Source organism: Passer montanus, unplaced genomic scaffold, assembly GCF_014805655.1.
Source record: "Passer montanus isolate IOZ18808 unplaced genomic scaffold, ASM1480565v1 scaffold7, whole genome shotgun sequence".
In the NCBI taxonomy this organism is placed as follows: Eukaryota; Metazoa; Chordata; class Aves; order Passeriformes; family Passeridae; genus Passer; species Passer montanus.
Genome location: NW_024372147.1, coordinates 11916331 through 11931606, shown reverse-complemented (window position 1 = coordinate 11931606; position 15276 = coordinate 11916331). Strand labels below are relative to the sequence as shown.

Genomic DNA, 15276 nt, shown 5'->3' with positions numbered 1-15276 from the left:
ATAAAAACAAAACAAACAAATATATAAAGAATGTTGTAACAAAATATTCTACAGACAACTCTGTTCTGTTAAACTCTGTGAAGGAATGAAGTTGCCTTGTGGTCAATTAAGTATCAAACACCAAGTATGTTGATCTGCTGCAGGCTTGGAAGACTCTACAGAGGGACATGGACAGGCTGGATTGATGAGGCTAAGGCCAATCATGTGAGGTTCAGTAAAGGTCTAATGTTAACTGATTTAATGTTAACCTTTTAGCTTTTTATTTTGGTAATCAGATTACACATAAAGATTTTGGGTATTATAAAGAGATTAATCCCAAGGCTTAGATGTAGTTTACAGAACACATTTTCTCCCTTTCTCTCTTGTTCTTTTTTTTTATTTTCTCAACAGATTATCATGTCCATGTTGATGTTTAAGCCATAGGATGGTGCAAAAGCCTAGAAGATAAGGGGCTAATGTGTACGTCTTAAACACTGATGGACAGATAGCTGTGAAGCCAGTCAAGGATTGTTGATAAGAGCAGACTGTGTAAATGGGCAAGAAAGAACAGGATGCAGGTGAGAAGGGAGCCACATAAAGGTGGAAGTAGAACACTTTCCTGGGATAACAGTCCTTGTTCTGGCTTCTGGATATACTCAGCACAACACAGTACAGCAGAAGTGCAGCAATGAGGCTGAGAAGAGGGTATGGACTGTTCACCAGAGGTTGATCCAGTGGGGAAAAATCAAGATCACCAAAGACCTCCAAAGCCCTCTGGCCCATTTCCAGAATGGCCTAGAAGAACTGTGCATGGACTATGCATGATAATTAATTTGCATAGAGAACAGGAAACTTATCTTCAGGGTTGGGAAAACTCATCTATAAAAGGTAGAAGCCTCGGTGCACACGTGCCTAGGACCCCGGACACAACATCAACAGCCCTACAACTGCCTTGGAAGGAGGCTGCAGCCAGGTGGGGGTTGGTCTCTCCCCAGGTAGTAACTGCTAAGGGAAGAGGCTGAGACTGGATTTAAAGAAAAATGTATTCACAGAAGGGGTTAACAAGCATCTGAACGGCCTCCCTAAAGAACTGCCAAAGTCAACACCCCCTGAAATTGTTTATAAGATCTGTAGATATGGTGATTAGAAACAAGGTTTAGTGATGGGCTCAGAAGTGCCAGGATAACAGCTGGACTTAATCTAAAGGTTGTTTTCCAACGTAAATGATTCTATGATTTTCAGTAACCATTTTCTAACATTAAGAATATGCTTAATAATTCTTAATTTCTCCTACTACTTAGTTTCACCTACCCTTACACAGAGCTGTGAGATCACAAGGTAAACAAAGAGGAGTTGCCTAGAATAGTATTAGTTTCACTGAGAGGAAGTATACAAGAGATAAAATAGTGAGGGGAAAGAGAGAAAGCAGTGAGAGAAAGGAGACAAAGGAAACTATTGAAAGATGAAAGTGAGAAGACAACAGGAAGAGAGCAAAGGAAGCACATTCCAAGTCAAAAAGTCATTTTGTAATCAAATAGCCTAGCTAAAGGTCTGCTTCATGTGCTATCAGCTAGAAAAGTGAATATATCTGGGGACACTTCAGCTGGGGAAAAGGGAATTATCCTAAGAAATTGCAAACTGAAAAAGAAGCATGACTTGTCAGTCCCATGTGACTGTCTATATTTCTGAGGATTTGATTTTACGATCTGTAAAGTAGACAGAATTTAGGTAATACAACATTGCTTGAGGGAACAGGACTGCAAAACCTAATTCCAAAAATTATTTTCATAATTTTTTTCAAAATCAAGTCTTCAAAACCACATACTCTCCTACTGTTGTTGCAGTCCTACTTGTGCTTTTCAGAATGTTTTCTTAGGGGAAAAGGGAGAGAGTGACTAGCTACCCATGAAACTGCCTCCTCAGGTGAAGTATTAGACGAAGAGCAGGCTTTACTTCTCCACAATGACACCTGCTAGATAGTTTGCTCATTTGGATATCAAGTCAGAAAGTATTATTGCAACTTACTGTGAGTTCAGCTGAACTATTGAGCTTCATTGTGCAGGAGCCCTAAAAATATAAACACATATCAGTATTTATCGAATTACATAAACACATAGGTAAGTACATAATTTCTTTTTGGTAAATACCTACCAAGGGAATCATGCTGTGAACAAGGGAAATATCTTTGTTTTCTAATCTTTTCATGTACCGCACAATATTTGTCTCAGAGTGATAGCTGGAGAACACAAAACACAGTGTTAAGGCAAGAAGCTGTACCAGCTGATACATAGGAAAAGGACAAAAAAAAAGAAGTAAGACTGAGGACAGTTATTAATATATACTAAGTAGTTATTTTCAAACTGGCACTTTAAGCTTGCTAATAGCAACACAGGTTAAAAATGCTTATTATTATCTCAGTAACACTATCAGTAAATATGGAATACAAGGATACCATGTCCTCGAATGGTAAATTGTACAATGCAGTAGATTACTGGAAAGACACATTCCCTCAGTGGTCATGAGTATTGCTGTGCTCATTTAAAATGAGAGGATAACTACAAATGCTACTAAATAGCTTATTTTAGAGTAACGAGTTACTCTATGAATTTAGGTACAAAACTGTCCTCAACTGACTCCACTGCTGGTTTTGAAAGGAGATGTTTCAGATTCCCTAAAAATGGCAAACATACATTCAGATTCCCTAAAAGTAGAATCATACATTCACAAACCTGTTGAAAACCTGGTGTGTCAAGAATTTGGAAGTTCTCTTAAATGGGGTGCTAAGGATGCCTTTGGTTTCCTCACCCATACCTTCAGCAATTAGCTCCTTCAACAAAAAGAAATAGAGTCAAATATTTTCATGGATTTTTTTTTTGTAGTCAGCTTCCATTAGAACTAGCTTATGAACTAGTTTACCTCACTTTAGTCAGCTTTTAAGGTAAAATCCCCACCTTTAATATCATATGTATCTGTATATACCTAGCATGACAACAGCGATATATCAAAACTGGGTAGCTTTAATGTCTCAGTAGTCCTCACCTTGCAGGTATTGCTGCGAAATGCTAATGACATGCAACAAAAATTCCAGTGGGGAAAGAGCTAACTGACCCCCTCTCCTAACCATTACAGAAGTAATACCCTAAATGCAATGTGTCCAAGACGACCGAAAAAACTAAGTGTCGCAACCAGAAAACAGCATTATAGAAATCCTTTATTTAACACTACCTCTTTATTTAAGAAAGGATCTGAAATTCTTAATATTTAACAAATGTTTATCATATAGAAACCCACTATACAAGACCAGTTTTAGTTTTCATTAAACTCTGGAAACATTCAGATAATTTAATCCAGATGTCCTATTATGTACTTACAGAAGAAGACTCGCAACCAAAAATCCATAATATGTCATCTAGATCTTTCTCATTTACGGTTTCATCAAGTGATACTCCGAGCTATGGACAAAAGCACCAGTAATTACTCAAAGCTGTTTATTCTAGAGACATAGTACATATAGTTTATTCTAGAGAATAAAACATATGTTTTGGTCAAGAAAAGCTTGCCAGAAACACAAGAGGAAAAAAAAAAAAATAAATCTACCCAACAATATACATACGTATTTATAGATATTTATGATATACAAATTTATTTTATTTATATAACATTTTCCGGTTACTTCCTTTACCCTCCTAAACCATCCAAGCCAGATGGCTCAGAAACTTTGAGATTCATGATCTCCTTTCTAGTGTTTCTAAGTGTTTTTTACTTAATAGGAAAATTGCCCAGTCTCCTGTAACACCCCTTCCCCCTATTCCAATTTACAGAACATACTGCACTTTGTGAAGACTCCTTTAGTGCCAACCAAGACGTGGTTTAGATTTCAGTCTGCCTTCAAACACTGCCATAGAACCTGAATTCTGGATGTCACCTTGTACTTCATCATTAAATTTTAGAGTCCAGAGTCTCCCCACGCTACCCCTTAGTGGCATATTTAATATTAAAATATTAGATAATCTTTTTAATTGGCATAAAATGAAAACAGAATCATTATTTCTGGATATTAACAAGTTCATTCTTTATATCATCTTTATAATTGATGGCTATATCTGAGCAAATTATAAAATCATAAATAATTTTTTTCTGTTTAGTACATGTAATGATTAGAAACTTAATGAAGAAAATGTCAAACAACAAAATTTCTGAATTAATCAAAGGTTTAAAAAGTTGCTTACTCTGCCATCACTATAAATCCGAAAATTTATCTTTCTAAGAGCTGCCCTGTCCAAAACCTCTTTGACTGAGCATCCACACGTGATCGTCAAGGTATCAAAGAATAGATCATGATGTAGTTTATGACCAGCTCGCCTGAGACCTGTAAAAAACAGTAAATTAATTCTATTATATGCACAGTGTATGGTTTGCTCAGGTGGCAGCTACAAAGCAACGCTATGTATCTCATAAATAAATGCTTTTACATAATAAAGCAAAATACACTCCTTGTGTAAAGAGCAGCAAAATCACCATCTTTTTATTGAAATGGTAATGTGTATGAAATGCAAATAAATCAGATTCAAACCTAAGTAATAATGCAGATTGAGTCTAGGGAAGGTAATTCTGATACATCATATCTGACATATATACAACAGCAGAGTGGGTATATGAATGCAATAAGGACAAAATAGTAAGATTGGAAAGATATTAATAGATATGAGCTGCCACAGAGCTTCCCATAAGAAAGTTTACAGTCTTAGGGTTTTTTTGTGGTAGCAAGAGGTCTTCTGGCTAAAATGGCAAATAAAGTATGGATGTTTCTTACAGTAATCCCTTGGTTCCAAACATTCCCATTTTGTATAGCTCCTTCTGAGAGCAGTGGTAGTATTATCAGTGAAAAAAAAAGCCCTACCAGACCACATAGTCCAGATGCAACCATTATTTTCTGCTACAGATTTTGTGCTTTTCTTCAGCTGTTAAGATTTGGGATTTCAATGTTTGTAGCAGGTATGATACTCCACCGAATTTAACTGAAATGTTTCTATTGCTTTAATATCATTTATTACCTTCTTTCGCTATGTTATTTATACTCTGTGCAGATTTCTGTGTGTAAACCAGGATGGTCCATCAAAAGAGGTAGATGCTGGCAAACAGCAGTTCAACAGTAACATCTAGGCACTCACTCTGTAGACTTCTGTTAGTTTCCCAAGAAAACAGAAGCAATGCCTGCAACTTCTTATCACACAGACACCTTATTCTTGGATGTCACTACCAGAACTACACAAAAACTACCAGCTGTGAATTTTGTATTAAAATGGCCTCACTCAACTTGAGAGAGCACACATCAGATGGACACCCCTGCGCCCACCCTGTAAGTTTAAGATGTGTTTTTTAAGAGGTAAGGATTTTAGAACAGTTCCTGTAAAGATTAAGTACGCACCTTCAGCCAAATGGCCTCACTCAACTTGAGAGAGCACACATCAGATGGACACCCCTGCGCCCACCCTGTAAGTTTATTTAAGATGTGTTTTTTAAGAGATAAGGATTTTAGAACAGTTCCTGTAAACATTAAGTACGCACCTTCAGCTAAGATTAGAGCAGCATTGTGAACTCGTCTTGCAATGTGCCTTAGTCCATCAGAGCCATGGTATATACCAAACATGGCTGACATATTAGCCAGAAGAGCCTAGGATCCAAATACAGTTCAGAACATTGTTATTGTTATTGTGAGCAAAGACTACTTCATGAAAGTTGAGTGAAAAGTTTCTTTAGCACCCAGAGACAACCACATATCCTCAGCTGATGTTATAGCTACTCATCTATTGCCTACAAAATAAAAGGAGGGAAAGGCAAAATACTTTTATGAAACTATAAGGACTGATTATGAATTCAGTGCTGTTTAAATTGTAATTGTTTTAGCAATTAACCTGTACTTAAATTCAACTACTGCAACAAAGATGCTTAAAGACTTTAAAGTAGAGGATCAGTACAAAAAAATATAGAGTATATCCTGAATACTAAGTATATAAACTTGTGTCAATAATAATCTCTTAAAATCTGTCACAACATTAAGAGCAGCAGGAAGGCTGATAGGAGCAAGAAAATGTTATGACCTTGTCTGGCTGGAGGTGTTTGGAAGTATGCTGAAAACAACTATTTTGGATACTGTTGGAACTCTGATACTTACTTAATCATGGTATTTTCCTGTAAAGATATTGCTTTGGTGATGTAACATTCTTGCATCAAATCACATAGACAAAAATGTAAGTTGTGACAATTTGAGTAGTCAGTTTTACAAATAAAAAGTTTACTTCTCCTGCCTTGAGTTGGAAATTTCAGACCATTGGAATTCCCTTCTCCATTATGAAGAATTCTGTCTAGTTTATAACAAACATGCCACTACTCAGTGGTGTTTATGCTACAAGACAGATTCATGACACTGCAAGAATTCACGACTACAATAAGAAAACAGTAAAACTCTCTTTTCAAGCAGATCCCATTATTCAAAGGACTCAAAACAAATGAACAAATACCAGAATATTTCTATGTCCTTTAATTTCCTACTAAAATCTCTCTAAAGTATAGGTAGCTCATTGTTCAACTGGTTCCTTTCTAGCCCTGAAAATAAAGTGTAAGTTACCTGTGCTGTGCAGATGTTGCTGGTAGCTTTATCCCTCCTGATATGCTGCTCTCGTGTTTGTAAAGCAAGCCGGTACACTTCCTTCCCACTTGCATCTCTAAGCCACAAGTGAAAATGTTGCTTCTGTTACTTTAAAATTACAGTTATATATGACACAGAACTTTATGCATGCTAACCTGAAACTAGTTATTTGTCCTCAGAGACAAATAACTCCAGAAGGGTGCTGGAGAGAACAAAGCGTAAGTCAGGCCAGTTGCAATACCAAACAGAGCAAGACTAAAGCACCTCTAGATTTCTGTTTATATCACAGCTGGTCAGATAGAGCACACAGTGAAATTCTAAGCAAACTACAGGAAATTTGGTATTTGCCTTAAAATGACACAGATGATTGCAACTATTTTAACTGAAAAATAATATAAACTAAATATTCCTAGGCTTATTGATAACTGTGAATGTTTTAGTTATTTTGGTTACTGAAGTACTTCTGGATAGTCTCTGTGACAAAGACAGGCAGTCTTCCTAGTGACAATTACTTTGCATTTCAATTATTACTAGTTTGACATCTTGCCAAAAGACACAGTACATCACCATCAGTGACTATTAAAAGCAGATCTTGCACACTCTCTGCATAACTATAATTTGAACTAGACTAAGTTCCTTCTAGATTATTTTGGAGGTTCACTGAATTTTCTACTTCCTTCCATTTATGTTTTATAAGATTGGATGACAGAAAAAGTCAATACAGAATATGCAGGGTAAGTTAGCTTGCAAAGCCTCCTGCCACCACAATGAATCCACTCTGCTTTTGGTTATCTCTTCACCCCACAATGCCACAAGAACTATAGACAGTTCCTTGCAAATGGAAGTCTTGAAGCTTGCTTCCTCAAAACTGAAGGCAACTTTTAGTCTCACAGTTTTCAAAAAAAATAGGGTGCTCAGTACAACACCATGGTCACCTGTTGTTCACAAAGGCTGCACAAGATGGTCATAGGGTGTTTTTTATGGTTTCTTATGTATTACTAGGATCTCTGAGGGGAGACTTTAGACAGGATATCAGGTAAAAGATTTTCAAATAAAGGGTTCTAAAGCATTGGAACAGGCTGCCCAGGAAGTGACAGCATCATCATCCCTGGAAGTCTTCAAAAAAAGTGTGGATATGGCATGGATATAGAGAACATGGTTTAGTGGTGAACATTGTGGAAGGTTGATAGTTGGATATGATGATCTTGAAGGTTCTTCTAACCTTAAGGACTCTACGACTCTGTGACTTCAATCTTCACTTAATGGCAGAGGGAGCCCTTACCTTGTGACACCCACCATTCTGCCCGGCATCATTCTCACTAGATTCTCCTTGACAGCAAAGAATGCTGCGTGGGGTCCCCCATAGCACAGTGGGACGCCAAACCTCTGGGAGTTACCCAGGACGACATCAACCCCAAACTCTCCAGGAGGCTTCAGAATACAGAGGGCCAGAAGGTCAGTGGCACAGCAGGCGAGAGCCTGGGAACAGAAATGCACAAAGCAGTCAGCCTCTCTTCTAAAGGAATGGGGTTTACATGGGAGCCAGGTTTTTGAATTTAGTTTCAAAGAGGTCCACATCACTTGCATGGAGCTGAAGTGCAATGGTTGTAATGGTTATGAATTGCACATAGCTGAGGCTGTATCTCATTAACACTTAAGTTTCTATGAATATGGCTGTTTGATGCATCAGATTGATATCTGTGTGACCAATCAAGTTTACCCCATTCTGATGAGCTCTTTCAACAAGTTCAGAGAAGTCTTCGATCTTCCCTTCAGTGTCTGGATACTGAAATAACACTCCACTGACATCCTTTCCACTGAAATCCATCTCATGGGGTAATTTGATCTCAGTAATAACACCTGTATAACTGGAGACAAAAACATGCAGAAGGTAAAATATTCAAACCATCTCCAAACTTGGAGTGATATTTAATAAGATATTTTCATGGACTCATATATGACTCTTCTCTTTAACATACAGAGAGTCAAACATCTTTGCAGCACTAAACACGAAGTTTCATGTCATGTTATACAGTACTAAAGAAGAACTGCATTCAATATCACCATCAGAAATACAGAGCAAAGCAAACAGAGAATCTTAAAGATACTTGCTTCCTAGTAAAAGAAAAAAATGACCAAACTGAATTCAACAGTCAAATGTATATAGTTGTGCAACAATTTAAAGGAAAAATTAAATATTTTCTTTATATGATATGTTTAGCCTCTTTTTAAAGGTCTTTAATTTCTATGCAGTTGCATTTGAACTAGAAGTAATGCCAAATGATAACAGACTTCTGCTTTTAGTTTGCAAAGAAAGCACAGGCCAGAAATGTTAGGTCTACAGCAAAAAGGCACAGATGGAAAATGATTCAGTGTAAGGGAAAATGTATGGTGGAAAATGGAGGAAAACATTACTTTGCTCTAGTTTGGACCACTGCTATAGTTTGAGGGTGGCATCGGGCATCTACATAGAACTTTCTCCTTTTGTTGTGTCTGTTAAAAAAAGAAAAAGAAGGTTTACACATCAATAATATATTGTTTTCCATGGAAATAAGTTAGCTTATTTTCTAATAGTGAGTTTTCCTATGTAAAAAGGCAGTTGAAAATATTAGTTACTATAACCAGATTAAGTGTAAGATTGAATGAAGTTTCTGGCACGTTTACATTTAAAAAGCCATTTTAGACACTCAAATGAGAATCATACATGGCAAAAACTGAAACAGAACAGGGAGCTAATTTCAAAAGCCACAGGAATAGCTCCACACATTCTTCTAAAGGAATACAACCGTGGTCTTTAATACAGATTTTTCAGTGTTGCCCTGCATAAAAAAGAAGTGAGCCATTCAAGTAGGTAAAGGGAGATGAAGAAGATGGGTCCCTGCTGACAGCAGTGGGGATAGAACTAGGTGATCTTTAAGGTCCCTTCCAACCCAAACCATTTTATGCTTCTGGTAAATTTTCTCTGGTAAGCAGAATTTTATGTCACACTGAGGCTTTGAACTAGCGAGTAGTTAGAAAAATATTTTTACACATATGAAACTACGATTACACAGTCTCTGTTATGTAATCACCTTCCTGACACACAGTTCTCAGTGACCTTCAATAATTTCTGATATTTAATTTGATTTGCAAATCCCTTTTACATGGCCCTACAACAGGCATCCATGAAAGTAGTTTCACTTTTAGCAACTTAGAATTATGTACTCCACACTTTCTTAAAAGCTTCATTTAATCACTGATGGAAAAAGATAATGCACATCTTCAACTTTCATGGCCACAAGAGACTCGGGCCACAGTCCATTAGATTATGTGATAAAAGGTCCTGTGCATCCCCCAGAGAGAGGCAATGGCAGGTGGGGAAGCCCAGATAACACCTTGTCCCTGCTGCTCCCTGGTACTTCTCAGGGAAAATCAGCCCAGCACAGACCCACCTCCACAAGTGCAGAGGAGCAAAGACCCCACCAGGCAGGTGCAAACTCCAATTCATTATTTAACACAAACAGGCACACCATCTGGGTGCCTGCCCCCACTTGGCAAGCAGACATTACAGAATAAACAAGGAAAGCATTTGGGGATTGCAAATGTGTCTTATTATTACATGTTTAGGGGGAAAACAATGCAGTTAAGTGATTGTGTGAGCAATAATTGTAGCAAAATAGGAGAGTAAGGGACAGACTGGGACAGTCACATATAAATAGTTGGTTGCTGAAGTTCTTGCACCTAACTAGTGAAGTCTGTCCTCTCTTCTTGTTAAATGCCTTTCTGATTCCTTTCATGGGTTAGGGGACTCCATATACTCTGTGTGTGCATGTGTGAGCTGCGCTGGAGTCAGACCACAAAGGATCCACGTTTCCATAGTGCAGCAATTGAAATGACTGGAGGGAGTGGAATGAAGTGAATGCCAGCAACTGGAGCTGCACATCAGCCAGTAGGAGCCCTTGTGTCTGTGGTGGAATCAGTGGAAGCAGGTGTGTGTCGGCCAGTAGCTGGGCTGGTATCCTAGGCAGGGCAACTAGACTCCTTCCAGTATGTCCATGTCTCTGTTTTGCAGGGGAGGTGGGCACAGCACTGTGGGATGTGGATTCAGGGTGAGAGGGAGGGATCCCTCCCTGGCATCCTGGTAGAACTCCTCCTTCCAGTGCTGCCCAGGAGATTGTTTGCCAATTGCCACAAATAAGTACACACTGCTGTATTGTGTTCAATCTGTGTCACCCAAACCCCCAAAGGCCTTTTCAGAAAAGGTGCTTTTCAGCCTGCCAGACCCCATCATGTACCCCATATGCCAGGGACTGCTTCTCCCCCAGCTGCAGAACTTTGCACTTCCCCTTGTTGACCATCATAAGGTTCCTGTCAACCCATTCTCTCCTGTCCAAGTCCCCCTGGAAGGCACCACAACTCACTTGTCCATCATCTGATCCTCAAAGTTCTGCATCATCAGCAAGTTTGCTGAGAACACGATATGCCCTATGACACTGGATTGGACCCAGTGTTGCCCCTGGCTTATAATAACTGTCCTCCACCTAAAGTTCATGTCACTGACAAGCACCCCCTGGGCTGACATTCAGACAGTTTTCCATCTATCTCTCTCCCACCTCATTCAGCCCATATTTTTTGGTTTCTCTGTGGGGATTTAAGGGAGAGCCACTGCTCTCCCCTTCCCCCCCACCCAGTCACTCAACTGTAGAAAGTCATCAGGTTGGTCAAACATGACCTCCCTCTGTGTTAATTCATGCTCATGACCTCTTATCCCCTTCTTGTCCTTTATATGTCTGGAAATGGTTTCCAGGGGTAGCAGTTGTTCCATCATCCCACTGATGGACGGAGGTGAGGCTGACTGGCTGGTAGTTCCCTGCATATTCATTCCTCCCTTCCTGGAGACAGGAGTGTCATTTGCTTTGCTCCACTGCTGAGGCACCTGTCCCAGCCACTGTGGTTGCTCAGACATAATCAAGGGTGGCCTCTTGTTTGTATCAGCAGGCTCCCTCAGCAGCCACGGGTGCAGCACATCAGGACCTGTGTAAGTCCTGTTTGCTTAAGTATTCTCTAGCCCAACCTTCCTCCAACAAGGGTGAGTCTTCCTTCCTCTAGAACTTCTCCTACATCCCTAATTTCCTGAAGGCCTTAAATATCCAAGTTAATTTACATCAACACTAGGAAGTTCTCTGGAGGCGTGGCAACATGGACTCCAGTTGTTTAGTGAACTGCTCACAGTAAGAAGGCCACACTCAACTTCAATCCATTGCCTGCACAGGGAGAGATGCCTTCAGATTCCAAAATTACTTCCTGCTGTGATTTAACCACACTTTTAAACACAGTACCTGTGACATAATTGCATGGCTTCTGCAGCAGCTGTCCCTTCATCCAGCAAAGACGCGTTAGCCACATCCATTCCTGTGATATCACACACCATAGTCTGGTAATTTAGGAGGCTCTCCAGCCTGCCCTGGGACACCTCTGGCTGGTAAGGAGTATACTGGGTAACCCTGTCAGGAAAAAGTTCTGAGTTTGGGTCTAAGAAAATAAATGTGTAACAAAGTTATGGCAATATATAACTGAACTGTATCACATAAAAAATAAATAAGATTTCATTAATATAGAAATTTGTTAGAATACAGTTATCTTTAAACAGTGTAATTTTTACCTTCGGGTGTTGACTTAATTTTTTACAGAACAAGAATTCTGTTTCTCCATTTTGAAAAGAGAAATTACTTTTGAAACCGACATGCAAGAACATTATGGAGAAGGAAAGAGTAAGCAGACTGAGTGTGGAAAAATTTAATCAAGTTACAATATTCAAGGGAGAATATGTTTTTCAATCATATCTAGATATTGCCACAATTTTTCAATACTGTTTCTGAAGACCTTTATTTATCAAGTCTTCTCCACCCTTTTAAGAGGAAAAAGGCTTGATATTTCATGAAATCAAGCTCAGAAGTATGCAATCCTTGTGAAATGACAGTTTCCATATGTCAGTGGAGGGAAGTCAGACTGATGTCAGTGTTATCTGTTGTCATTTGGTGAACAAAACAGTAGTGCAATATAAGCAACTCCTTTAAAAATGCAAGAGTCTAAGGGACATACTCTATTGTAACAGTCCAGAAAACAAAGCAGCATGGGTCCAGGGATGAAAGGCAAAAACAGAGGTCAGACTCTCCTCTCTGCTGGAAATTTGGGCACTGGATTACACAGTATTTCAGGACAGACTTTACGCCAGATTGAATTTAGAGTAGCAGCCAGAAACAAGTGGTACGTGCGAACACTTGTGGCCTCTGTTTTCTAGTGATGGAAGAAAACAGCAGTTTGTTTCCCCAAAAGGGCAGTAGCACGTCTTAGACTTCTGAAAAATGAAGTGAAGGTATAAACTTTCCAGAAAAACTCCAGTATTTGGAAGCTCAAGTTGTGTAAAATCAACAGAAGGTGAAAACCAATGTTCTTTTAAAAACAAGCTGGAGAACTTGGTATTGAGCAGGATGAGAGAAGCAACAAAACAGTAAGGTGAGAGAGAAAGCAGGAAAATGTCCTGAAGAGAACGTAAAAGCTAGAAGGACATATTCAGTAAGTGAACTCAAAGTGTAATATATAATGCCAATACATTAACCATCTAATTAAATGAAACCTCTGCTTGAATTATTCACATACACTATTAAGTACAGTAACAGAAAGAATAGCTATATATAGAGTACATAAATCTTGATGATTTTCCCCAAAACCTGTAGGGTTTTTTTCTTCATTTTTGGCCAGTTCCAGCACTAAACTAATTATCGTCATATGACTGCATAGTTCACAAGTGAGACCATGTCCCAGACAAATGTAACCTTGCTAATCCCAATAGTAGGGCTTTTTTTTTTTTTCTCCACAGCACCTAAATCCAGTGCTCAGTTTGCCAGATAAACTTGCAATCTGGTAGTATTAAGAATTCTTTTCTATATGGTTCCCCTGCCCACACAGTTCTTACCAATAAAAAGAATTATTCCAAATGCCTTTGCATGAGCAATGATTTTTATTGATTAGTAGAAGAAATTTCTCTGTACCTAAAGTTTTACAACGTGCTCTCTCACTTTATTTCACCTAAGAGCTATTTCTTGTATTTTAATTTGTAGAAGGAACTAGAATTAGACTAACAAGAATTAAAACATTATGATTAATTGAAATGCACTAGAGAACTCCTGCTCCACATAGCTGGGAAAGTACACTCTATTACAAAACAAAATTAATGAAGCCTTATGATATTGATGTTGTGGTTTTCAATGGTCAACACAGTTGAACAAATCAATTTCAGAAAGATGGGAAAAAATCAACCAAGAAATCTTGAATTCCAGTACTGTCACAAGCTACTAGGAAACTTAACAGTTCCACAAATAAATACACCTCTTATAACATAAGCACACTTATTTAAACACTCCTTTTAAAAGGGTTTTTTGGCATTTTTAATATCTACATATTGATTGTACTTCTCTACAAGTTCTTCAAAGAAAATATCTGGATTTAGTCTGCATTCTGTGTTCTGCCTGAATCAATGCTACATGATAAGTGACTTTTTAAAATAATTTAAAAGCAAACTCTCTAAAAGCAATTGTTGCACAGTATGTAGCTATTTTCAGAATATTACATTTTCATTACATTCTGAGTGTTACTAGCTAACAAATTTAGTAATTTACACTAGAGATGTGAAAGACTTTCAAGGATGCAGGCATCCTTGGTACATGTTTGTATTTTTATACATTTAGTGTCTGGGGGCAAAGGAATCAAGTAAGTTGAACTTTGAGATTTCTAGTTGCTCCAGCAAATGCCAATCAAAGTACACACAAGTTATGCAAGGGAGACAGAATAGATCAGAAGCAATAAGCCTGAGCTTGTAGTATTTCCCTTGGAGCTGCAATGTGAAGAGTGTCAGCATGAAAAGTGTTGCACACCCAGCAGAAATAAGAAGTCTGGTTTCTTAAACAGTTTCCATAAAGCCTGCATAGTTAGTTAGCACACATATATATTTTCTCTCCAACAAACATTTTAGCCTTCACTTTAGCCATCTAATAGTTTAGCCTTTAGCCATCTAGTTTGACTTTACTGGACAGTACAGGAACAGATTTCTGGACAAGTTCTCTCAGTTGTTTCACTAACACTACATAATGTTTTAGGGTTGAAAAGTCTGCAGTTCATTTTGTTCCACTTACTTTCTAGCTGTTCTTGTCTTTGCTTCTATCAACCAATAATTTTTTTCCTGGTACTGTATTGAAATATTTAGATTGCATATGTTGCAAAAAATGAACAAGGATAAAGTGAAATAAAACCTTGCATAAATGTATTTCATATTGACTTCAAACACTGCAACTTTTCCACCAGTGATGCAAATAGAGCCAACAAAACTAAAATTAACTAAGACTTAGAGGTCTACAGATATGTAGACCCATTTATGGCAACCCAAAGTATAAAAAACACATAACATCTAAGTAGCAATGACTTTTTGCATTGAGTAATATGATCCTTTGGTTAGTTGTGGAGTTTTTTGTTGTTTGGATTTTTAAAATATATATAAAACCTTTAAATACTGATTTTACTAAAATAACAATTAGTCAATAATGAAGTGTTTAAAATGAAGTAACTAATTTTAATACAGTATAAAAGATGCATCTTAGTGACTGAGTGATAGA

General features: G+C 38.0%; 1 protein-coding gene across 1 annotated transcript in view; it reads right to left on the bottom strand.

The window, feature by feature from the left end:
* GLDC (glycine decarboxylase) overlaps positions 1 to 15276 on the bottom strand; it is a 41092-nt gene that overhangs the window by 14715 nt on the left and 11101 nt on the right. The window contains exons 4-14 of the mRNA XM_039730008.1: positions 11947 to 12111; positions 9044 to 9121; positions 8349 to 8496; positions 7911 to 8107; positions 6608 to 6704; positions 5548 to 5653; positions 4209 to 4348; positions 3351 to 3431; positions 2709 to 2806; positions 2131 to 2215; positions 2005 to 2046 (exon numbers count right to left, since the gene is read on the bottom strand). Coding sequence (XP_039585942.1) covers positions 2005 to 2046; positions 2131 to 2215; positions 2709 to 2806; positions 3351 to 3431; positions 4209 to 4348; positions 5548 to 5653; positions 6608 to 6704; positions 7911 to 8107; positions 8349 to 8496; positions 9044 to 9121; positions 11947 to 12111 — 1237 coding nt within the window. The remainder of the gene's footprint in view (positions 1 to 2004; positions 2047 to 2130; positions 2216 to 2708; positions 2807 to 3350; positions 3432 to 4208; positions 4349 to 5547; positions 5654 to 6607; positions 6705 to 7910; positions 8108 to 8348; positions 8497 to 9043; positions 9122 to 11946; positions 12112 to 15276) is intronic.